A 24,465-nucleotide genomic window follows, 5' to 3' on the forward strand; every position below is an offset into this window, starting at 1 on the left:
TATTTTTTGTTCCTGCTGGAGGGGTATTGTAAGGTTTTATAAAGTTTTGCTAAAAAGCAATGACCAAATGAAGGAAGGTATACTAAACTGTGTTTTAGATTGCTTATATGTATATCAAAAGGAGAAAAAAAAAGGATTTTCATGGCTAGTTCACAACACTTGAGAAATCTGAGTTTAGTCACAGCTTTCTTGCAAAATCCTAGCCTTCCCTAGAGATTATCGTTCTTACTGTACTTTGTCATCCATCTGTAAAGCTGTAGTAATGCTAATTCTGCCTTTCTTCTGTACTTCTCTGCTGTTTCTTGGAAGAATCATAATTAGCCATAGGTGCAGTAGAACTACACCTTTGGGAAAAACTGTTCACTCTGCTGATACCTGAGGAGGCACATCCCTGTGACTCCACGTGTGTGTTTGTCTAGTTGCTGACAGCCCTGGGGTTCAGGTTTGTGGGACAATAGCATCTGCCTTCTTTGCAGAACCACCATCCCAAGCTCTGCTTTCCACTTCTCTGCAATGAGCAAGTTTGACTGTCAAAAAAAGTAGTAAATATTTTGTCTTTTAAAAAAAGAGTTTTCATTTTAATATTTTCAGCAGACCAGTATTAACAAAAGTTATTAATGAAAATTAATATGTCCGTTGAAGTGCTGATGTTACATGTACCCAAACACAGCTTCTATCAACCTTTTGGGTAAAGGCATACAGACTGTAGATATTATGTTGCTGATGCTGATAAACTAGTTTATTTTAGTCCCAGGCTGAAGGAAAGCTGAATCTACTTTCCTTAGGGCCATTGATAAGCTGGTTTGAAGGGAGAAGACCTTTAGCCTTGTTTGGAATGAAGACTGAATGAGAGAAGAAAGAACATAAGGAGAAAGTTTGCAGCAAATAAAGGTAAAAATACCCAAGAAAAACCTGCCTGCAGAAATTAAACAAGTACAATATTCAGTATGGAGTGTTAAATAATAGATTTTATGACAGAAAAAGTTTAAGCAGCTTCAGGGAGTCCCATCTGGAGCAAAAATCACAGAATAGTGACATCTGAACATTATGCTATATGGGTTTATCTATCCACTCTACAAAAAAAGATACCTATATTATATCTGTTAGCCCCCTTATTCTCACATCATTCCACTGTTTTCAGTAATGACAACATTATAATGCAAGTATACCTGGGGCACTTAGAAGTTGCTGTCTATTCTCACATGACACAATGAATTTTTTTAAAATCTTATCTAAGGAAAGAAGGAAAACTGAGCACCTGGCACTAATTCAACCATGTGAGGGACAGTAGTCTACCAGACAGGATTAAATTTCATAGAATAGATTGGGTTGGAAAAGACCTCTGAGATCATCAAGTCCAACCCTTGGTCCAACTCCAGTCCATTTACTAGATCATGGCACTCAGTGCCATGTCCAATCTCAGTTTAAAAATCTCCAAGGATGGTGAATCCACCACCTCTCTGGGCAGGCCATTCCAATGCCTGATTACTCTCTCTGTAAAGAATTTTTTCTGATGTCCAACTTAAATTTCCCACGGCAGAGCTTGAGCCCATACCCCCTTGTCCTATTACTGAGTGCCTGGGAGAAGAGACCAACCCCCACTTGACTAGAACTTCCCTTCAGGTAGTTACAGAGAGTGATGAGGTCACCTCTAAGCCTCCTCTTCTTTTGTTGCAATTGTTCCCCTGCTCATTTTTTTGCTGCAGTAGGGGTGCTGTTTTTCTATTGTAAATTCCTCCTTAGATGCTAAATTATTAAGGGATTTAAAGAGTAAATCCTTAACCATGCGTATACTGCATGTGGCAATGCCAGTACTTCAGACTGTCGTAGATAGGCCAGTGGCTGTTACTGGTATAAGATACCGGGTCAGTCCTCTGATCAGTATTCCTGTATTTCACTGCCAATGTTTTCCATGGAAAATATTTTGTTTAGCAAATATTACTAAAGTGAGAAAAAAAAATCAAAAAATATAAGCTTGCTTTTTCTTTTCCTCGTCCAATCCTGGATGTGTTCAAAACTATATTGGATGGGGCTTTGAGCAAACTGGTAAAATGGAAGGTGTCCCTGCCCATGGTGAGAGGGTTGGAACTGCATGATCTTTAAGGTCTCCTCCAAAACAACCCATTGTAGTGATTCCACCTATGATTCTCAGTCTATTCTTTTCAAATTTTATTTTCCAAATCAGCCCACAGAGTAAGCCTTACAGAATTTGAGACAACTTAGTTTTATGTTCTGTAATTACAATACAAAAAAAAAAGATTCCTAATGTACTGCTATATATAAAATGCCGTGCATTACTTGCCACATGCAACAGGTGGAACCTCATCGCACCGAGGCAACCGTTTTACCCAGAGAAACTCATGGACAAGTTCAAATTGGCAAGTCTCCCACCGACACATCCTTGTCCAAGGTGGAACAGCTACAGCTGAGTGCAGCGAGGGGACTCTCGCCCCGGCTGCCTGCTAATGCACCTTCCCAAGGGCAGTGGTTCCCTCCCGAGCCCCGCTCCGGCAGCGTGGGCAGCTCCCTGGGGCTGCCCCCGATGCCCGACTCTCGGTCCCCGCGTTGCCCCGGCAACGGGCTCCGCGCCCGATGCTGCCTCCGCCGCGCAGCCCGGGAGCGGCTCCCGCCCGTCGGGATGAGCCGCCGGCGCTCTCACCGCATCGTTTGTTTTTGCCGGGTGACCTCGGGGTGCGCCCCGGCCGGCCGGCCCCCCATGGCTGGCTGGGTGTGCTGCAGCCGGACACTGCCGGCAGGCCGGAGCTGATCCCGCCGCCTCTCCTGGCCTCTGCTGGGCTAACCGGGATGCGCTCCCTGCCGCTCCCCTCCCACTCGCCCCCTTCCCTCGCAGGAGCCTTCCGCGCCTAGTTTAATGGCTTTGCAAAGAAAGCCAGGCAGAAGAGCACTTTCCTCAGTGGCGGTGATCAGACCATGACCTAACTCACCATGAACTTGGAAGGGCTTGAAATGATAGCGGTGTTGATCGTGATTGTCCTTTTTCTAAAAGTGTTGGAACAGTTTGGGCTGATTGAATCAGGTTTAGAAGGTAAGGGAGTGCTTTTCAGTGGCTTGTCATTTTTCTGTTCTGGCTATTCTTGCAGTGGGTCAAGAGGCATCTGTAAACTGGATTTGAGGCACTACCTGAGTCACCTCGAGAGGGACGTACACATCAGTGGCTCTCTGTTGTGGATGTTAAGAGTTGTGGTGGTTTAATTTTGTAGGAAAAAGAAACTGCTATCCTGAAAACTGACAGTATAAACTTAGATGTTAAACAAAGATAATTGCCTTGAAGTCTGAATTGCTTACTCCTGTTTGAAATCTGCAAATTTAAAGTAGTAGGGGTCAAAACAGATTTCAGGATGTTAAAGAGCAAATACAGTCATATTGCCTTAAAACTGTCTTATACTCTAGTCAAGATTGTTTTGTAATTTATTCATGTTAACATCATCTCTACTGGAATTGTTATAAGGCAAATATATATAGTGTTTTAAAACCTGTTGAATATTTCATTTACTGTTAACATTTTAAAATGTGCTTGAGGAAGAGCTACAATACTCACATTCAAAATAAGAAACTTGAACATTCACTCAGAGCAATCAAGTGCAAGTTTTGTTACTTGATGCTTTGTTTTCCTAAGATCCCCTCCTTTATTAGCAATACTATTTCTTTGTAAAGCAGTAAAAATGAAAACAAGAAGCTTACTTTATTTTAAATGTGCCTTTTATGTGAGAAGGCTAGTGTAATATTGATTATTTTTACCTTATTTGTAAGAGTGCTGATATTCTTAACCATATAAAGAATTAGTCTAAAGAAAACACTGACTGCAGCATGGTTGATAATGTAAATAGTAATCATTGCATGCCAGTGTTCTATTAGGTTCCATTCTGAAATGGTCTGTTTCTCAAATAGTGAAGGAATATTGTATTCCCAAATCTTCCTGTAAGCTAGCATTTGAGTAGTGTATATACTTATGCCTATGAAAGGGAGAACTTTGTTGACAGAGGTTGCGGATTCCTGTGTTAACGTGTAAGACTGTGATCAAAATTTGGTCCGATGAAAAGGTCTAAAGTAATCCTGTTTATGTAACCCTTTCAAGAAATGCAGTCTTATCATCAAGTGTTTTTAAATAAGGAAGTCACTCAGCTGGTTCTCTGTGGTGCTGTCTTTTGTGAACTTGCTAGTATTGATTACAGAATCTTAAAGCTCTGCAGGGATAACAAAAATACATTACCAAGTGCAATTTTATAAAGAATTTATAATACATTCTTCTGAGTTTAAATGGCAATGGAGAGATTTCCTTCAAATGTGTGAACTTCTGCTTTCCTTTTTGTGCTGCGAAGAGTTGTAAATAGAAATGTGAATGAACTTGAGAAATGTTATAACAAAAGTTATTTCCACCAGTAGAGGCTGCAGAGATTTGGAGGGAAAAAAAATCCATATTTTCTTTTTAGGTTGTTTATCATGTTTGGGTGTGCTCTAAGTTTGATTGCCACATCTAGTTGGGTTCCCTGGTAAAACACATGGTTTGATTGTTATCTGTTCTTGTTTTTATGGCTGGAGAAGCTGATAATGGAAAGACAATTAAAAATATAGTGCAGATGTCTGTAAGTAGTTGTAATACTGCTGTAAGAAATAAGTTTCTTCTGCAGCTGCATGCTTTGCCTACCTCAATAGCCAGAAGTCTGGCAGTCTGTGTGTGCATAAAGTTTCTTCTTACCCAGTGCAGGACAGGTTTCCTCCATCCCAGGTAGAGCAAACCACAGGAAGACATATGTGCCCCATTCCTCTGTGATGTTCAACTTTTGTGGATGACAGAAAAGGCATGTTACATGGAAGTCTAATAATAGATATAAACAATGATGTGTGTTAATGGACCTTAGCTAAATTTCACAGGCTGATGAAATTATTTTCCGATCAGTTCAGGAACAGTGCAGATTTATTTCCCCCCCTTTTTAAAAAAAGTTGAGATTTAAAGCTCTGAACTGATTATAATAGGGAAAAAAGATATTTATGCTTTTACAAGGGAGTTGAAAAATTGTATTTATGTTAATAGGTATCAAGTCTCTTAATTTCCACTTATGAATGAAAAGCGCATACCTTGTAAAATTGTGTGAATGTTAGAGAAGATTTGAGGTAGAATGTTGAGAAAAAAGGGATTTTTCAAATGTAGTCAGACTATCCATGTGCCTTTCCAGAAATCAGTGAGGAAGTTAGTAACAGCTTTCTGAAAATGTTGGGTTTTATAAAGACATTTGTAGTTTTCTGGGTATGAATAAGCTATATCCCATCTATGCCCTGCCCCACACCCCAAAGTAAACATATCCCAATGAAATATTTTTGCATGTTTCACACAAACTAATAGTTTATAACATATAAAACACATCCTACATCTACCTGGAAATCAGAGTCAGTAATAATCTGAAACAGAGTGCACCCAATGTAGAATGCTATAGCTGAACTCTGTAAATCATTCTGAAGCTTTGTTAGAGTTTGAGGTTTCAGAATCCTATCGTGACCATGCTGTAGTAGCAAAAGGCTGAAGATAACTTATTTTCCTTCCTACACTGGGTTGTCATGATTCTGAACTTTGTGAAACATTTCCACATTAATGTGAAAAACTTAGGTGCAACTGATGTAAATCAAGAGCAAAATTTCATTCCCCTTTGTTTAGTGTCATAATAATTATCATAACTGTAAATAATATTCTGCTTTCTTCAGACTCTTCAATGCACATTTTGTGTATAATGACAGTAATAAGCAATTATTTTCATTCTTTATGAAAATAATATTTTCAGAATAAATATTGTACATACTTGCTTATACTTGTACTGCACTCAGATTACATTATGCTTTCTGTGGTTTTGCCCGATTGCCTTCAACTGCTGAGTGATTCTGTTGTTGTAGGAGAAGAATTTTTAAATAGATGTTTTTAATATTCTATGACAGCTCTGAAAGTGATAAGTAGCAGAATAGATTTATACACTTTTCTAGGTTGTGGGTTGCAGAGACTTTATCTCTTGGTTAAATATTATTTTATGATGTATTGCACTCAGATTGCAGTATGCTTTCTGTGGTTTTGCCTAGTTGCCTTTGACTGCTGAGTGGTTTTACTCTTGTTACAAAAGTATTTTCAAATAGGTGTTTTTATTATTGTATGACAGCTCCTAATGTGATAAGTAGCAGAATGGATCTATTCACTCTTAGGGGTTGTGGATTGCACAGGCTTTGTCTCTAGGTTAAATATTTAACTCTTCATAAATTAAGTTATGTTCTCTTTGATAAACTTTACTGATTTTTTAAAACAGTAGTTTATCAGGTGTAAAGGAGTAATGTATTGATACCTAATCAGGAAAGTTTGTTACTAGACATACCTAGATATCAATTTAAAATTATTCTTCTTGTTTAGCAAGTTTTTCCAAAAGTCATTCACAAATAAATTGAGATACAAGAACTGAGTAAGCTGTATGTATGATATGTTACCATTTTAAGATTGTGCAATATTCAGGATAGCCATTTATAAGCTTTTAGTATATTTCACTATTTTTCTGAAACATTGTGATGTTCATATATAAGGATCATGTGAACTTGATGAAGATACAGAAGAAGTTTTCTATGTGAATACCTTCCTTGTTTGTCAGGGTAAATTTTATGCATAAATTCTTGGAGACAGAGAGATAGAAGCATCATGAGATCAGCCCATTCCTAAGTTAAAGGTTTTTTTTTCCTAAAGTTTCTTGGGAAACTTGATAGCTTTTTGAAAGCTAAATTTCATATTAATTAAATAAAAAAATAAACTTCATCGAGGTGAGCAGTGAAACCTACACTATTAGGGATAAGGTTTAGAAAAGAAATCTGAATGATACGACTGATAAAAAATATTTACATAGAAATAACTTCTTTGCTAGGAAATACTCTTACAGATATTAGTATCTCTTAACAGAAAAAAAATGGCATAGAAGTAGCCATATATATCACTCTAACATGTTATTGGTATCTATCTAATATCCTTCCTTAGGAGCCCCAAGAGTGGCAGTAGTGGAACTTTGCAGCTAAAATTGTAATAACTGAGCTAAATTAATGAAACACTTCTTTCCTCTAAAATGTCAAAGCAGGTTCTAATCCCAGTTTAATAATCTTGGCTATTAACAACTTCCCATTCATCAGCTGGAAAACAGACCAAAACTGCTGACACAGAGGTAGTTGCCTGTGATATTTGCAGCTTCTCTTACAAGGACTCGATATGACTGGAAACACAGTTCCTTGTGCTTGCTCTGAAACTATCAGCCACTGAAGCTGTTTTGTTATCCAGGCTATGATCTTCTGGGAACGTCAACACTTCCACAGTGATGTCCCTCTTCACAGTGTTCTTCATGGATGGAAATGAGTAATATCACAGAATCACAGAATGGTTGGGTTGCAAGGGGCCTCTGGAGGTTGAATTGCTTGGACCTCTCATCCAACCTCCCTGCTAAAGCAGGTTCACCTAGAAGTTGCGTGGGATCACATCCAGGCAGGCTTTGAATACCTCCAGTGAAGGAGACTCCATAAACATTCTGGGCAGCCTGTTCAGTGCCCTGTCAAGCTTTCCCTCAATATTCATTTCAGAAGATTCAGAATGACTAGCACTGCATCCTAGAAATAGCTTGTAATAAATATAGGGGCTTTTATGACATTTTTCTTTTCTTAAGATTGGTCTGGATGTCAAAGAGAGTTATGCACAGAATTACGAAGTATGGAAGCAAATGTGGATTAATATGTGAAATGATTAGTCAGAGCTGACAGCATGCAAAAGAAAAAGATATGATAGAAATTTTAATATTAGTAATTTCAGACATTATTTAGAAGTAATTTATTCAATTAAGTCTTCATAGATTACAAGATAAATTGAATTAAAACAGCTGTTGAAACAACACCTCATATGTGGGTGAGTGAGCAGTAGATAGAAATCTTTAACACAGAAACTCCAGTGACCTTTTTCTTGATTAAGTGTTTAGCTCAAACAGCACTAACAAGTCATTTGTAGACAGCGGCATGTATTGTAGTTGATTTGGAATTATGTACATGTGAGCATCTTACCGGCTTGTGCATCTTGCATGACTGGTCAGCAGGCCACTGCTGGGCAGAATGAGTAAGAGGAAAGCGCTTCCCATTTTTCATGCTAGAAGCTTCTATTAATGGATACAGTTTTAAACCAGAAATAGTCAGGTAAGAAAAGACACTTGCTAGCCACAGGAATTTGTAATAGTTGCCTTCAGCCCTTAAATGCTTGCTTTCTGCAGTCTGTCATCTCTGAATCATCTTCTTAAAACTGGTGCTTTGTTGCTGAAAAACTTTCTTGTGTTCCCAGGTCAGTGTCTACGGAAGGGCGCCTTTTCTGAACACTTGTCACACTCCATGATAGGGTGCATGTCTAACGCTTTACATCCACAGCGGGCAGGTAAATCCTGTAACTGAAGGGATGCCAAAGAAATAGATGGATAGAGTCCTATACTCGAGGTTATCAATACAATACCTTTTGCATCTTACTAGTTTATAATTAACAGTTTTCTTTTAAAAAAAGTATTAGTTTCATTTGTAAGTTTTATGTATGTTGCAATCATTTGATTATTTCCTTTTTTTCCATGTGTTCATTGTTACTCTCACATTTATAACTAGTTCAGCTACTATAACACAGAAAAAAAGTGAGTTTTAAACTGAAGCTTCTTTCTCTATTGTAGGCTTGTAACATTTTGGCTATCTGATACTTATTCCTACAGAATTCCTAAATATTTTTATATTTTCTGGCTGATTTGCCCATCAGTCTGCTTCACTCAAAATATTCTTCACTTTCAGAACATCAGTCTTCTTGGGACACCAAGGATACATAGATTTACGTGTATTAGATACACACACTTTGAAGGCAGTCTGCGTTCATTTTTCACCCATGCAGTGCAGAGATGCTCAGCTTTGGCCATAACGCTCTTCTTAACCTCCAATCCACTTTGGTCCTCATGTCTTTCTAGATTAAGGATACTTAACATATAACTTATATTTAACTCAATGTCTCTTTAATTAGAAAAGAGTTAACTCCAAATTTTATGAACTTTATTTCCTGTGGTTTCAAGCTGGTGTGTCCCTAACATCACAGTTCCTATGTATTATTGTATTCTGTAGTTTAATTGGATCCTTCTGAAAACCCTTAGGATTAGGTGTCAGGATGTCCTGGTATTGTCATGATTATGAGCTTTGCACTATTTTTAACTTATTCTGCTTGATGCTTTAGCTATTCTCTGAGATGTATGCCGTGTTCTGCACTCCACTGAAGATTCCATGATCTGATTCAGGTAGACCTGCAAGGATAAATGTCACAATAATCACATGAAAAGTGGCTGATCTCCATTTATCTTACCTTCACATGCTCTCACTCACAGATAAGAACCCATACTCACTGCCTCTGGCTTAGCACGAATGAATAACTGGTAAGAGATCTCTTCATGTAGAAACTACTCATGCCTGAGTCCCCAAGCATGCCATTTTTCTACCTAAAGTATCCAATTTACATAAGTAGTTGTAAGCAATACCTATACTTTCAAATGCTACAACTCAAACATTAATGTTATGCCTATATTACAGTATTGTCAAACCCTGTTGTTGCCAAGATTAGCATTTTCTTGAAAAACAGTTTAAGTCCCCTAATTCATTGTGAGGACACATATTAAAACAAACTTACCCTAATTTACAAATACTTCACAGCTAATGTAATGCATTTCAAGCTTAATTGATACTATTATCTCCATTTAGAAAACCTTATGCCCTCCCTCTTATTAAAGATAATTATACAACTCTTTGTGCTTATCTGCCATATGCATTAGGGGTATTGAAGGAGTTTTATCCACAACTTCCTTTAATACCCTTGACAAGGTGAGTCTGCATGTCATGTCACTGAGGCCCAGAAATTAACTGTTCTTCTTTCCCACCCTGCTTTTCAAAGTCTTCAGAAGATCAGACAGTAATCTTGCAGCTCACATGGTATTTGTTGGTTATCAGACCCATTTTGTTGGAAAATACCTGCTTGAGGATTTCAAATGCCATCTATAATTTGATCTATTCTTTTGGTAGTAGAAGCTCAATCAGCATTTTCCTAACTATGTCTCTACCAAGAGATGGAGTGGCTGTGGGTCACCATAAAAGAGCTTCTACTGGTGGAAAAAAAATCATCTATATACAGCCACTTCTTGCCTGTGTCTGAGGAACTTTCAGTAACAAGAGAACCAAGACAGCCTCTGCTTAAGTTTCTCTGACAGTGGCAGCCCATGCTTAACTGTTGCACCTAAAAAGCAAGGCAGAGACTTGTCTTGCAGAGCCTGTGTAGTGAACCTGATATTTCTGGAAAGCCCAAATTTCTACAGATAATCCATAATACTCAAGTGCAGTGAGTATTATATCCCTTGGGAGAATAAGATTATAGTCTACCCTAAGGGAGGGTGTAGTCTGTCTGCTTGGAGAAAAAAGTGTCATCTGAGAAAAGTCCTTGACTATTTTTTCATTAGAAAGAACTTTTTCTTTTTTTTCCACATTGAGTCAGATTTTATTTAGCCTTAGGATATACATGTTAAATTTTCAAATGATATTAACATGCCATCTGAGTTACCTCCTTTGAAATCAGAGATTTAAATTTATATTTGCAAGATAGTAAGAGTACCTGTACCTTCAAATATTAAGTCTGCCACTGAACACCTGGCAAGATCACAAGGAGAGGACCATTGGAGGTCTGCCTTGCTTCAGTTGTAACTCACAGCTGATAATAAAAGGAACTGTACACAGTTGAGTTTTATAAATTTTTAATAAATTCAGACAGAAATTCATATGTTCATGATATATATTTTATTAAACAACAATATAAATTGCTTTAATTTCCCTCTTACTCATCATCACTGTTCGCATTCTGGCCAGTTTTAGGGCTGGATAAGTAATCCAAGATGAATCAGATTACCAGAACAGGAGTAATTGTTTTCAGAAGAGGTGTAACTGAGGGCAGAATGAGGTGCTGAAATTGTTGCTTAGCAAGTTGATAATTGAGATATGACAAAATGTGGTTGATTTGCTCACAATCATAATTGCTTTAATAGTTCAGCAGTAATAAAAATGTCATTAAGACAGGAAGGTATTCTTAATCAGCTCAGATACTGACCCATTCAGTGAGAACATGACTCACCTTTGAGTTACCAATCTGTTAGAAGTTACACTTTAAATGCTACTTATTTTTCTATTTACTTCCTTACCAGTCTCTTACAGGACTATTGTAAGAAGCTCACTTTCTGGGTGCTGCGGTTGACTGAGGCAAAAAATGATAGACCTGAAACAATCCTATTTAAAAAGTGATCTCACTATAAAAACCCAACTTAAAGGTTCAGCACAACATCCTTTGACAAGGTGGCCCAGCATTTGGTTACTTTCACTGCCAGAAAAAAATAACTGTTTTAGGCTATTGTTGCTACCTATATAATACCTTTGCCTATTCTTTTCTAGATTTAACGTAGGGTGTGGCATCTGATATCTTTAATCTTTGTTGATTCATTTTTAATCTGTGTTTAGGAACTTCGTCTTTTTCTGTAAGAAACTAACTAAAACGACTTTAACACTTGTACCATTTGTTTTCCAGATTCAAAAATAAGGTTTGTTGTTCTTTTCTGAACCTTTTTCAGTTTTAATAAACTTCTTACAGGATTGGTATTCAAAACTGGTTTCAGACAGATCAGAGGTAAGACGTAATATCCCCACGTTGTCCATATTTGATAATTTTCCATTAATACAGCTGAACAATAATCAGCTCATCTATTACTTTCATGAAAAATAGAGATATCACATTAATGATTCTACACAGAAATAAAGACAAGGGTGAATTCTTTTTTTGTTAGAGAAGCTCATTAGGAAATCTTTGGTAATTTTTTTTTTATTTGAAATAAGCTTATTGTGTGACCTGTGGTGAGTCCTGATATGCATTAGTAAAGTGTACCAACTCCTGTGGCTTTATTCATGTTAAATTAGCATACCATAAAAAAATAGAAATAATATGTTGGATTGGGAGTACTGCTTCAGAACTGTTCCATTTGGTTTTGGGTTATCAAACTAAGTTTTAGAAAATAATTACCTGCAGTTACTTATTGTTGTGAATATAGCTGAGTATAAAGATGTATTTTTTTTCATCCTTGGAAGATCCCAATTCCTCTCATTTTTATATTTTTGCTCCTTTTTAAAGATGCAGTAGTCTGAGGATTTTCCTTCTGATTATAAACCTGCAGTCTCACAACTCTTAATTGATAGAGAAATATTTTTGCACTCAGGAAAAATAATAAAATAACTTTTCATTCACAGATTTTTTGGGTTTTGTAGTGGATATTTATTGATGTGGTGAAGTACCAAATTCAATATTAGTATATTTTCTATATTCACTAACATTTTTAGACATCACTTTGTGATATGGATGCATAGAATAAGGAAATATAGCTCTGTAGGTCCAAGTACCATGTTCAACATCTTTTACTGTCAGTATCACTATTTGGATTTAAAGCAGATTTCTTCTTTTTTTCTGGGGGGGGCAGACAGCTTTTTCTATTATAATTGAAGAACAATAATTGCACTATAATTTTTTTGTTGTCATAGTATTAAGTGTTTTCTGTTGTATAAAATATGATGGTCTCGGTAACCAAATACATGGTTATTTGGATCCAGTTGAAGCTGATTACAACCTTGACCTCAGCCTGTTTCTTGGGAGTGAGCTGTAATTGGCAAGTGATTCAAGACCTTGAGCACTGCCCTTGCTGTGAAGATACAAGGGGAAAACATCCCCCCTCATCCATCAGAGAGCTTGTCAGTATCAGGTCTTTTCTCAAATAATCACTGAAGGGAATGATTACCTCTCTACTAGTCGACCACTGGTTCAGCCTGACCGCGTTTGGACTCATCTATTTTTCAGCAGCAGACATGGCTGTGAGTGGCTATCCTAGTGAATGGCAAAATTCAACAATCTCATCTGTAGCTGTGTTTTGTAGTGCCATAATCTTAAGGACAGATCACTGTTATTGAGTCCTTGCGCTCATGAAAGAAATACATCTTTTCAAGTCCTGTAACATCTTGCTTTAAGGTTGCAGGAAGTGTGTGCAATAGTGCCACCGAAATGAAAGCATATGCTTTGGTACAGCTCCGTGCTGTGATCTGTCGGGAGTTAAATCCTTCTTCTACACACAAACATCTTCAGCATATATAGAAATGATGGGATTTTCTTAACTTGATAGAACTTGAGGGTGTTCCTCTCTAATTGATAAAGGCCTTGTAGAATCATAGAATGTTAAGGGTTGGAAGGGACCTTAAAGATAATCTAGTCCCAACCTCTCCTGCAATGAACAGGGACACCTCCCACTGGACCAGGTTTTTTAAGGCCTTATCCCTCCTGACCTGAAACACTGACAGGTTTGGGGCATCCAGTCTCCCTGAGCAACCTGTTCCAGTATCTCATCACCCTCACAGTAAAGAATTTCTTCCTAATATCTAGCCTAAATTCCCCCTCTTTCAATTTGTACCCATTACTCCTTGTTCTATCACAAAAGTTCCTGATGAAGAGTCTCTCTCTGGCTTCTCTTTAGGGCCCCTTCAGATACTGGAAAGTTGCCATGGAGTCTCCACACAACCTTTTCTCGAGGCTGAACAGTCCCAACTTTCTCAGCCTGTCTTTGTTAGCTCCAGTCCTCTGACCAGCTTTGTGACTCTCCTCTGGACTTGCTTCAACACTTGCATGTCCTTATTTTGGGAGCACCAGAATGGTCTTTTTTTTTTAATTTACCTTGTGTTTAGATATAACATTTATTTTGGGCAATGATTGCCAAGAATTTGGCAATAATTGCTTAGTCACAGGAATACAGCCAATAGTTCATCATCTGGGAGCCAATGTCTGTAGAACACTCGCCAGTGATAAGAGTACATAGGCAGAGCAAGTTTCCTTTCTACAGGGTGCTCATCAGAATTGATTGGAGGAAGCATAACTATCAAGCTACTACAAGGAAGCATTAGGAAGGAGAGACTTTGAATTCAGTTGGGCTGTGAGTGAGCAAAACAATTATACTCAAAATTATTAGATATTTGGATCAGCACAAAGGATCTTCTTGTTTGGGAGCCTGTCTCTGACCATGGTGTGCAGAGCTCAGAGAAGCAAGGTATGCTAGTCTTGCTAATTCTCCAGGCTTGTCTAAGTGTTGGTGTTACATTTGCTGCCTTTTTTTGCTACATTTGTCTGGCATAAGAAACATGCTATAGATGCTATAGATTTTATAAGTCTGTACTAGACTTTCCACTACATCATCAGCTAAAGGAGTATAATGCTGCTTGCTATAATTTGCGGCTACTCATTTGTTTCATTGTTACAGTACCTTTTGTTACTGATGCTTCATCTGAATTCAGACTGTGCCTTCCTTGAATATGCAATCTCTATCTCATCATACAGTAACTACTTCAGCATAGGCTATTTTTAAGTTCTTCTGTTCTGAATTATTGTAATTATTTGTAGTAGTGTGCTCTTTAAAATGTGCTATGTGTCCTTTTCCATCACTGCAAAGCAACAGTTGAGGTACCAGGAAAACACGGTGCTGATGTGACAAACCAAAAGTGGAAATGCTGCAATACCACAATGTGCATGTGGCTAGCAAGTATCTTTTACTCACTTCTCTGGGTTGGATCTTCTTTATTATTGTTGGACAGTATTTTAAAACAGCAGCAGCAGCAGTGTTACTTGTTGCCAGTATTTACACTGGGATTAATTATTTTTTGTTGGAACAGCTCAGAACTGTTCTCCAAAGCAGAATCTGAGAGGAATTTATAAATTCTCACACCTTTGTAAGTGTAAAAATGTATGCAGTTCTCATGTTGGCTTTTTGGAGTCTTTAGCAGATCACTTGGGACAGTGGGACTAAAACAGCTGCAATAGTCAATTATTTCTGATAGGAAGCATCTTGTTTATGATGGGAGAAAATACTGGTAAGTTTGTCCCCAAAGGAATTTGTATCAGCAAATTCTGACATTGTGATTTCCCAACAAATTGCTATGCACTGTAAGAAGTTCTGCTGTGCTCTTCCATGTTAACAGTCATACACATGGAAATTCTTTGGAAAACTAGCTAGCCTCTTTCTTTTAAGGTGCTCAAAGGCAGGACTTTGAATTAAACAAGTTAATAGAGCCAAACTGGAGACCTTGTGCTGACTGTCTGTGGAATAGGGCAGTCTTAGGAGCAGCAGATAGCCAGCAGCTCTGTACCATCAGTAAAACAAGTAAAACCAGGACTTCCCCCAGAATTTCTTAGCTCTAAGCAGTCTTTCTGACAAACAATCTCCACTGATGTTCTGCCACTGGCAGTTCTATGTCAGAAAGAAGGAATGTATATTGGAAATATAAAAGGCTACCACAAAATTAAGCAGAAACTAGTTTGAACCTCAGATTTACTAGTGTGTCTTCAGACTTCCCCATTCTAATTAACATCCCAATACATGTGACTGTTTTTTAAAGTTACTGAAGTTTTCATAAATTTCATAGTAAATTTTGACTTACTGCAAAAAAATACTCATAAGGGCTCCACTGGGTGCAGCAGTACTTTAATTCCAGTATATCCATATAGAAGTAATTGCTCACTCATTGTAAGAAAAAGGAGAGCTTTTTCCTGGTATTCTTTGCAAGGGATGGATAATGAATGATAAAGAGATTGCTTTATAAAGAAATTTGCTTTAGAGCCTAACATGTAATTATCCATTACAGAAATTGAAATGCAGTTTCTGGACTGCATATGTCAGTCCTCCTCTGTTACCCAACAATCGCATTTGGTTTTTAATTGATAATTTTCTTCTGCATTCTCTTGGAACAGCCATTATATTTCTTGTTCTCATTATCTCATTTTGAGCCCTTTTCTAACTTAAAGCACAGATAATTTTTTCAGCAGTTTAGTCCAACTGATAATGAGCATTTTTCTTGTTTATGCAGCTTTATGAAGATTCAGCGAGCTTGTACAGAAAACAGGTTGTAACCTGTATCTTATTGTCATGGTCACTGTAACTGAAAAGACATCTCTGGCTTTCTCGACAGTTTTTTCAATTGCATGCATCATTCAGATTGGCTCCTTACAAAAGTGATTTCTATAGTCCAGCATAATTTGAGTTCTAAGTAATACATTTGTTACTACCTTTAGATAAAGATTTATGTAATTAACAGAAGCATAGCATTTTTTCTTCTTTCTTAAGTGTTTCTGTTTTAGGCTGCAGGAAATGTCTCTATGTTCTCAAAAGCATTAATTGCACTGTTCTGAAGTTGGAAGATCCTTCAATATTTGTTCTTACCAACATGGAATTACTTTGTGTATCTAGGGAGGACAGTAAGGAGAGAGAAAAGTAAGAAACTGGGAGGCAGAAAAGCAGACATTTCAGTCTTTCATTTTCTATATTAAATGCATATTTTCTAAGTAAAGAGCAAAGTCAGTCAAAGTCTTTGGTAAATTTTTCCTGACACTCCGTATATCCTGGCCTTATTTCCCCACTGTGCTTTAATAGTGACTCTAAGTTTAAAACTGAAAGCAATATAACCATTTTCAGATTGCATCTGAAAGGAGAATAGCATGTGATTTAACATGACAGCATGATATACTGGAATGTCAAAATGCATACTAGGAGAAATCATGCTTTGGTAAGCACAAGTGTTTGTACCTGTCTTGTCACAACAGAATAAAACTAGGCAGAAGAGACCTGATCATGTAAAAGAAATTGCAGATAACAGTCCCACAGTTCAAATAAATACATGCATGCTAATTCTTCATGCATCTTTCAACATAGAAAGATTTCTACAAATATTCCTTTGTTTGATAATCCTGGACATTCAATACTGATTTATAGACAAACATATTTCAGTGCAAATAAAAGAAAGATTTCTACGTATGATGCTTCAGAGAAACCTTTTTTATATAAAGCCATTCGATATTCACTTGAAGAAAAAAGTGATGTTCCAAATATTATTGATATTTTATAGTTGTTTTGTATGAGGAACTTACCATTAGCCGTTAGTGCTGTTCAATAAAGTATTTGTCAAATTGAGATCTTCATACATCAATTCCTAATGTTTCAGATGTGTGTTTACTACTGTAGTGTCTGCATTTGCTAAATGAAATACATTTAAATAAAAGACAGAGTAAAGAATAGTTCATGTTAGTTTGAGATTTTGTTTTTTATTCCAGAAATAATGCAGGTTACTATTTAGGAGCTATAGTCTGCAGCAAAATCTATCTACTGAGTCTAGAAAAATACTGACTCGGGGGCCACTGACTCATAAAGAAAAATATGTATCATTAGTTGCAAGTATGCTATTCTCCATAGGTCTTTTATGTGGGATGTTTTACTCAATAATTCAGAAATTTCAGTTTAAGGCTTAACTCAGTGGATCTTTCATATGGGTTTGAATAAAGCTGATGGAAATTGTTACTGAAAATTGGAAACATGCAAAGAAATTGGGGGAACTTTTTTATTGGAAGGAAGTTGCTGGTTTGGAAAGGATTATCAACACTCACATGGGGGGAAAAGGAGGAAAGGAAAAAATGACTGCAGGAACACAATGCTTGTGCCCTTTTCAATTCAAAAGTTTAAAAAGTTTAGAAAGAAGTGAGCAAGACTTAATAATGCCTTGCTGACAGGCTGTCTGCTTTGCTATTTTTAGGTAGTTTAGCAGGGAGCTCTGTATGTGTATGTACAGAGATGGTCCCAACAAAATGAACCCTTAGTGTTGTCAAGAATGTTTTGAGAACAGCAAATATTATCTCAGAAGTTGATACTTTATGATGTTTATTATTTTTTCCTGAGGTTTTTTTCTAATTTAGATTACTTTTCAGAGAAAAGCTGTCCAAAGGTCAATTTGGTCATCCAAGTACGGAATCTGCAATAAAATGCAGTAACAAAATGCATAACCTTTTGTTGTTAGCTTTTGTTCTTTTTTATATGGAAGATTTAAGTATGGGATCAAAGATTTTAACTTGATGGTGAAGTCAACTGCATGTAATACTGCATGATGGATATAATACAAAACAGGGAAAATACAGGAAAGTATTGAAGGAAAAACATACGCTATACAAATCCTGCATAGGTTAATAACTAGGGTTTTAAAAGAAAATCCTAACAATAAATGGTTTAGAATTCAGTTTATTAAAAAGTGGATGTTTTACTTTATCTTCTTTTCCTTTCTTATTAAAAAGTGTGCGAAGTTGTGCATGCATATTTTTGCCTCTCTTTAATGTTAGCAATAGATAAGGCATGTTCCACATGACTTATTTAGGTTTAATTTGGTGGGGTTTTTCTATGGTGTGCCAATTTGCTGATACACAATTTTCCATTAAAGGTTTTAACACTATCCCCTCTTATTTGAATGTTGAACTCACTTTACAGAAACAATACAATATAAATATGTATGCATAATAAAGAAACCACAGCATTTGGTTTTTAGTATCTAGAACCCAGTCACAGGAGTGAACATTCAGCTCTCACATCCAGCTTTGGATTTGAGCCAAATGCCGATTATCTGTTAATCAAGTAAACCTGAACCCGACTATCACATGGCACATGAAAAGGGCTATTTTTAGATTCAGACACAGTTGACCTTATGGTAGAATTAAAATTTGAGGTATGAGCTGCTAGAAAGCTGAACTGGAAAAATATTTTTAGTTGTACAAGATTTGAGGGTTTGCAGTTTACAGAGAGCATTTTTTTACTAGGTTTTAATTTTTCTACTCTTTTACCTTTACTCATAGCAGAATCAATGAAGTATCTAGTATGACAGATGACTCAATAAAATATAGCCAAATATACAATGCCGTGGTGGACAAACATTACTTTTCACAAATTGGATGGATGACTCAGATTTCCTTTTGTTCCTTTGAAAACTGAATCTGGTTCTCTCCCAATTTCCCTTCAGACCAACAGACTGATATAACTTTCTTTAACTTTTGTGATAATCATGTAAGTGATGATTCTCACTCTATTTATTCTAAGGTGATTTTCACTACTAAAATGAAAACAGTGTTTACCTGCAAACCCCATATTTTATTCCAATTTGTCTGAAATGCAGTCTAAACTTTTCTAGATTGAATAACAAATTGAGATCTGTGCAAGAAAAAAAGTTCTAGGAGATTAGATGGATATAATATTTTCTGCTTCTCTTTAACATCAATAACTAAATTAAAAAATAGTAATCAGAAAAAAAATGGGGGAAACTCTTGATTTTTCAGAAATCTTAACTCACTGGTAGCTCTTGTGTCAACTACTCCTAAAAGTCAGACTCTATCTTTGACCATGAACTTTTCCTTATGATGTATTTTCTCTAAAAGAACATAAGGATTACTAATTTCTTGTGAATGATAGAGTACTGTGGACTGTATATTGATTTTGCACAAGAGAGATACTGTGTATCTGCTTGTGCTTGTGTTTGGTCTACATCTAGAATTTCAGTTTGCTTCCAAGTGAAAAGAAAGGAGAAGGCAAGGCAAAACAAACAAAACATTGTGAGCCATGAAGTTTCAGCACCAGTCCAGGACATGTTGCCAAATTGGCAGGATATGTACAATCTGTCATCTGTCAAGCTGTTATGTTTTGTGACCAGCAATTCATTGTTACCCATCTGTTTGAATCTTTTTCACATTCTGCAGTTGTATTTATTTCATAGTTAATTTTGAAATATGTTAACAAAATGTTACTGACCGAATGTGCTTTAGAGTAAATGAATAGACGAATCCATATAGTTCTAGGCAAGGAAGTTTTTACAACTGTGTCCTTGACCCATAGCATATTTGACAGTGGCTAATTAGGCAGATCTATTAGCCACAGAATCTCTTTACAGAAAATCCATGGAATTGAAATAATCAGCCTCTGCAGCTGAGTACCTAATAACTTTTTCGTGCATGAGGGTCAAATTCTAAAGAAACATGTAGGTTGTATCTGCATCACTGTGAACAATTTATTTCCATGCACAATACTTTATAAAGCATCATGTCATTCAAACTTCATCTAAGCCAAAGTTTCTCAAAGCTCAAGAAAATTTGCTGTTGATAGGACTTGCTCTACCTAGTCATTGGAATTAGGATGTTCAGAGGTTTGATGCTCTTCTAGAAATGCGGTTATAACTGTAAGTCTAATTTTAAGCTAGTGTAGTTAAATTTTAAAACAATTTTATTTTTGGTGAATATACTAAAAAATAATAAATTTTAAAAATTTGCCTTCTCGGTTGTTGATCTGGTGTGTGCACTGAGACTAGTGCTCAGCTGTGCAGTGTGTGCTGCTGTGGGCAACAGCTGAAGAAGCTCTTGAGTAAAACAGAAAATGAGCAAAGTGCAAAATCCTTTGTGAACACCTCGCTGCTGCCTTAAAACAAATATTTGAAGTGTACTTATTGACTGTCAGGAAGAAAAGAAAATATGCATGCATTCATGACATGCACTTCATCTCTGATTTTGACTCTGCATTTCAATATGGTATTGTACTTTTTAAAAAACTAAAACCAAATGGCACTCAGCAGTTAATGTTTATGGAATGTGTTACTTACAGTGGACAGGAACTAAAGCTTAAAAGTCAAATATTAAAATGTATGATAGAAGTCCACGTGTTATTTAAAAGCGGAACCTAATTCCAGATAATCTGAAGATCCTATAACTAACTAGATAAATAATTTATAAAATAGAAACAAGATGATTAACCTTTAAAGGTAATTGTGAGGTTACTTTTTTTTTTTTGCAATGTATCTTCTAGGCATATGGGAAAAGACAGATTATAAACTGATAATTGTATTAGTTTTGGGAGGTAACACTTTACAAAGAGTTAGCACCCATAACTTTTAGTGAGTTTTTAATGTTTTACTGCTTCTGTGTATGTATATGTCCCTTATTAGCCATTAATTTATAATTTATTTCTGTGTCTGGGTATACAAACCACAAGCCAGTTATGAGTAAATTATGGCAACCCCAGAATTCCATTTTGAAGACAGAAATTGCAGCACAGAAAGCCTTGAGGAATATGGACCGACTCTTCCATCCTGCCATTTCATGTTTTTATTAATAGTAAAGTGTACACTTCTCCCATTAATATAGTTTGCAAGAGGAAAGTAGTACTATTAAAAAATAATAATAATATTTTCTTAGTTAGCCTTTAAAAAGAAATAAGGAAATAATGGGGTTTTTTAATTATTTTTCTTTAGTTACAATATTAGCATGATACTGAATTGAAGATAAGGATTAAGCATAAACACTAAAACTTCCAAAAATCTTTGCATTAGAAATATAAGTTCCTTGCTTGAATCGTCCCTGGTCCTTATATATTTGTTGAATAGCATGAATTTCCTGGGTATGGGTAAGGAATGTACGAGTGAATCATTTTCTTACCAGTGGCTTTCTTTTTATGAGCTACTTTAAACACAGGGATCATTAAATTGGAGAAGCAAATATAGCAGTGCTCACGGGACGCTCACCTGCCTCTTCCAGAGCTGGTGAAAGGTCACATACCTGGCATGGGTGTGACTTCTGATGAGTCTGTCAGGAGAAAGAAAATCACATATAGGAGTATCAAGATGTCTTGGCTAGATATATTGGCTGAATGCAGCCAGGTTTTGTAGTGTTTAAATGCCATGTCAAGTGTCATCCTCTCATGTGTGTATTCCGAAGCATGAAGTTGTACATTGAAACTCTGACTTGCTACTGCTTCATCTGAACAATTTGTGCAGCTTGCTTTCCCTGAAGGAATTAGTGTGGGAATTTATCTCTGAATGTATCTGTATTCTGGAACAAAACTGTAAACATAGCAATGTGATTTGTTTCCTCATTTCTCACCTCATACTTGAAATTTTAGCTATGACATCTGTATGTAAAACTATCTTTCCTTAACTAGCTCTAAGGAAGTTACAATTTCTACTCTTTTGAAAAGAAGCTACTTTGACTTTTTCAGATATTATCAATTTTTTCTGCTTTGTTCTTTTAAAGTCATCTCTCTGATCTGTAACATCTATTCATATTGCAGCTGCCTGCTTTGCTTGTGTCATTTTTTCTCCTATATTCATTCTGTATTGCTATTTCTTCTCAGTATTTCTTTTGTTTCATTCTCCAAACTTTAAAATTGCCATGTGTTTGCAACATCAGGTATTTTCACACTAAGCATTTTCTTTAGTTCGGAAGGAAAATGTTCTAACTTTCTGCTTCTTATATGCAGCTGAATATACCATTGGTCTTATTTCTCATATTCACATTATTTATATCCAGCTGTAGGTTTTAGAATTACTAGTCTTAGTGCAGGAAGTTTTTGATTCCATACAGTCCCTCCACCCACAATAGTTTGTGTCACTGGGCCATCAGTTGTCAAGATTTCCTTACAGTTGGCAAAGACAGTCTATTGCTTAAAGCATGTTAGATGTTGCAGACACTACCTTAGTGGCAAACACAGATAAATAAAATTAGGTCAGCTAAGTGGCTGACCTCCAGTAGATGAACTATTGTTAATCAATCAAAATCATTTATGCCTGGGAGATTTTTCAATAGAATCTAAATCAAGGCTATTTCTCCATTTATTCTGACCTTGATCTCTGCTTTGTTTCAGTTTTTGTTTCCTGGGCATTGCTTGCAAGTTAACATTCATTTATCCGTCTCCATACTGTTAAAGTCGTCATTAGATTCTGGTGGAGTTTTGATAAAATGTCCCATTTATTTACTGACAAGTCAAAACCACACATGTACTCTCTACTGAAGTGTGTGTAGACACCAGTGCGTATATCAGTGCTCTGTGACCCCTCCAAACTGTAATCACCTCACAATATTCAAATGTGACACTATAATGTCCAGCATGTACTAACTGCAAAGTTCTTATGGGATTGTATGTCATGCCAGCACTTTTATTTTGCAGTTTAAACTCCAAGAAGCTTGAAATTTCTGAGCATTAATTCCCTTTTCACACACTTGCGTAATTGTTAATGCTTTAAAACCAAAAAGAAAGTGCAGTTTTAATAGTATTGATCAGTGATTGATTTGTGACTTTGTACAATATCAGTTGAAGTTATATTTTAATATTCTTCCTAAATTTTTCATAGTTACTTATGGAATTTCTCATGGATGAAGAAGCCAAGATTTTTAAATTATATCAGACACTACTAGTCTGTCTCCTTTCAAGGAGCTTCTTTTGTACTTGAGCTTTGGTGCAACTATTTGACCTAAGAGATCTGTACTTCATTTTGGTAAACAGTATCCTGGATTGAATCAGCTTTCTTTTGAGACCATTTCAAATCATTTTATTGCTATTGACTTGTTCTTTAAGTTCTATCCTGTTTTTTGCACTTTTCATTATTAGACCAATTGATCAGTTCAAAGTACGTTTCCACCCTCTTGGCAGTCCTATGACCTGACAGAGAACCTTATGTACAGGTAAATAGAAAACTGTTGCTAAGTGAAGCTGTAATGTTTGTATTTCCTTCTGAGGTCTTCCAGAAAGAACTTAACATGCATGTTCTGTAGCATCGACATTTTTATAGAACACTCAACTAACTGTGAGTGCTCTGCCAAGCTGACACAAGCCCATGCAGTGACTTTGTGCAGGACTGTAAGGTGTCCAACAGTCATGGATGGTCAAAGCCACTTTTCATGCACCAACTGGCTTACCAGTCTTTTTAGAATATAGGAATACTATCCTGTATATGTATATATATAAAAATTCTTCACAGAGAAAAAAAGACAGTGTCCTGAGAACCCCAAATATACACAGCTCTAGTAAAAGGAAGCCATGCAAATGACAAATAGAAGAAATTCAAGATGGTCTATGTTTTGGGGGGATGTGAAATACAACCAGAACTGTCTTCCACCAAAAAGCTGTGGAGGTAACTTCATGCTCCTAAAGTGGTTTCATTACCAGTGAAGAAAAGCTTTTCCTTTAGTACTCAGTCAAAACAAAAGTTCTTTTGTTTGGCACTTTGTTTTTTTATATAGAAGTACAGTCCAGACCCTTCTGCCTTCTTTATACCATGAGTAAGAATAGCACCACAGCTATTTATTTACTACAGGTTTCAGACAAAATAAATTTAGGGCTGTTCCTACTGAAGCACAGAGGTGCCAAACTGGCATGGTCTGTTCAGCAGATGAAAAAATGAGTGACTTTGAGATCTCTGAAGTAATAGAACAGCCACATTATTATAGCCCTCTGAGAAATTATACACACTGTCCATTTACACTGCTGTACCATCTCTTCATCATTAAGATGTCACAGCTCACTTCAGCTGCCAACTGAACTATCCAAAATCTTTAATTAGAGATGCTCTACAGTTACCAGATGTTATTTTCCTCTTCCTACTATGAACAAGCACATTGTGACAGCTTGCTCTTTTATATTTTTTCAATTTATTGACTATTTCTTGTTTTCATCAGATCTTTTGTTTTTCCCTACTGCACCTTGGCTG

The 24,465-nt window shown here is 36.5% G+C and overlaps 1 protein-coding gene across 3 annotated transcripts in view; it reads left to right on the forward strand.

Moving 5' to 3' along the window:
- The window catches only part of KCNIP4 (potassium voltage-gated channel interacting protein 4), a 403,843-nt gene that overhangs the window by 205,075 nt on the left and 174,303 nt on the right, over positions 1-24,465 (forward strand). The window contains exon 1 of one of the 3 annotated variants that reach the window (XM_071556704.1): positions 2,695-3,046. The exons of the other annotated variants lie outside the window; for them this stretch is intronic. Within the exon in view, the coding sequence (XP_071412805.1) occupies positions 2,947-3,046 (100 nt within the window). The 5' untranslated portion in view covers positions 2,695-2,946. Of the gene's footprint in view, positions 1-2,694; positions 3,047-24,465 lie in introns of those variants that run through there. 3 annotated transcript variants of the gene reach the window in all.

Source organism: Pithys albifrons, chromosome 5 (genome assembly GCF_047495875.1).
Source record: "Pithys albifrons albifrons isolate INPA30051 chromosome 5, PitAlb_v1, whole genome shotgun sequence".
In the NCBI taxonomy this organism is placed as follows: domain Eukaryota; kingdom Metazoa; phylum Chordata; class Aves; order Passeriformes; family Thamnophilidae; genus Pithys; species Pithys albifrons.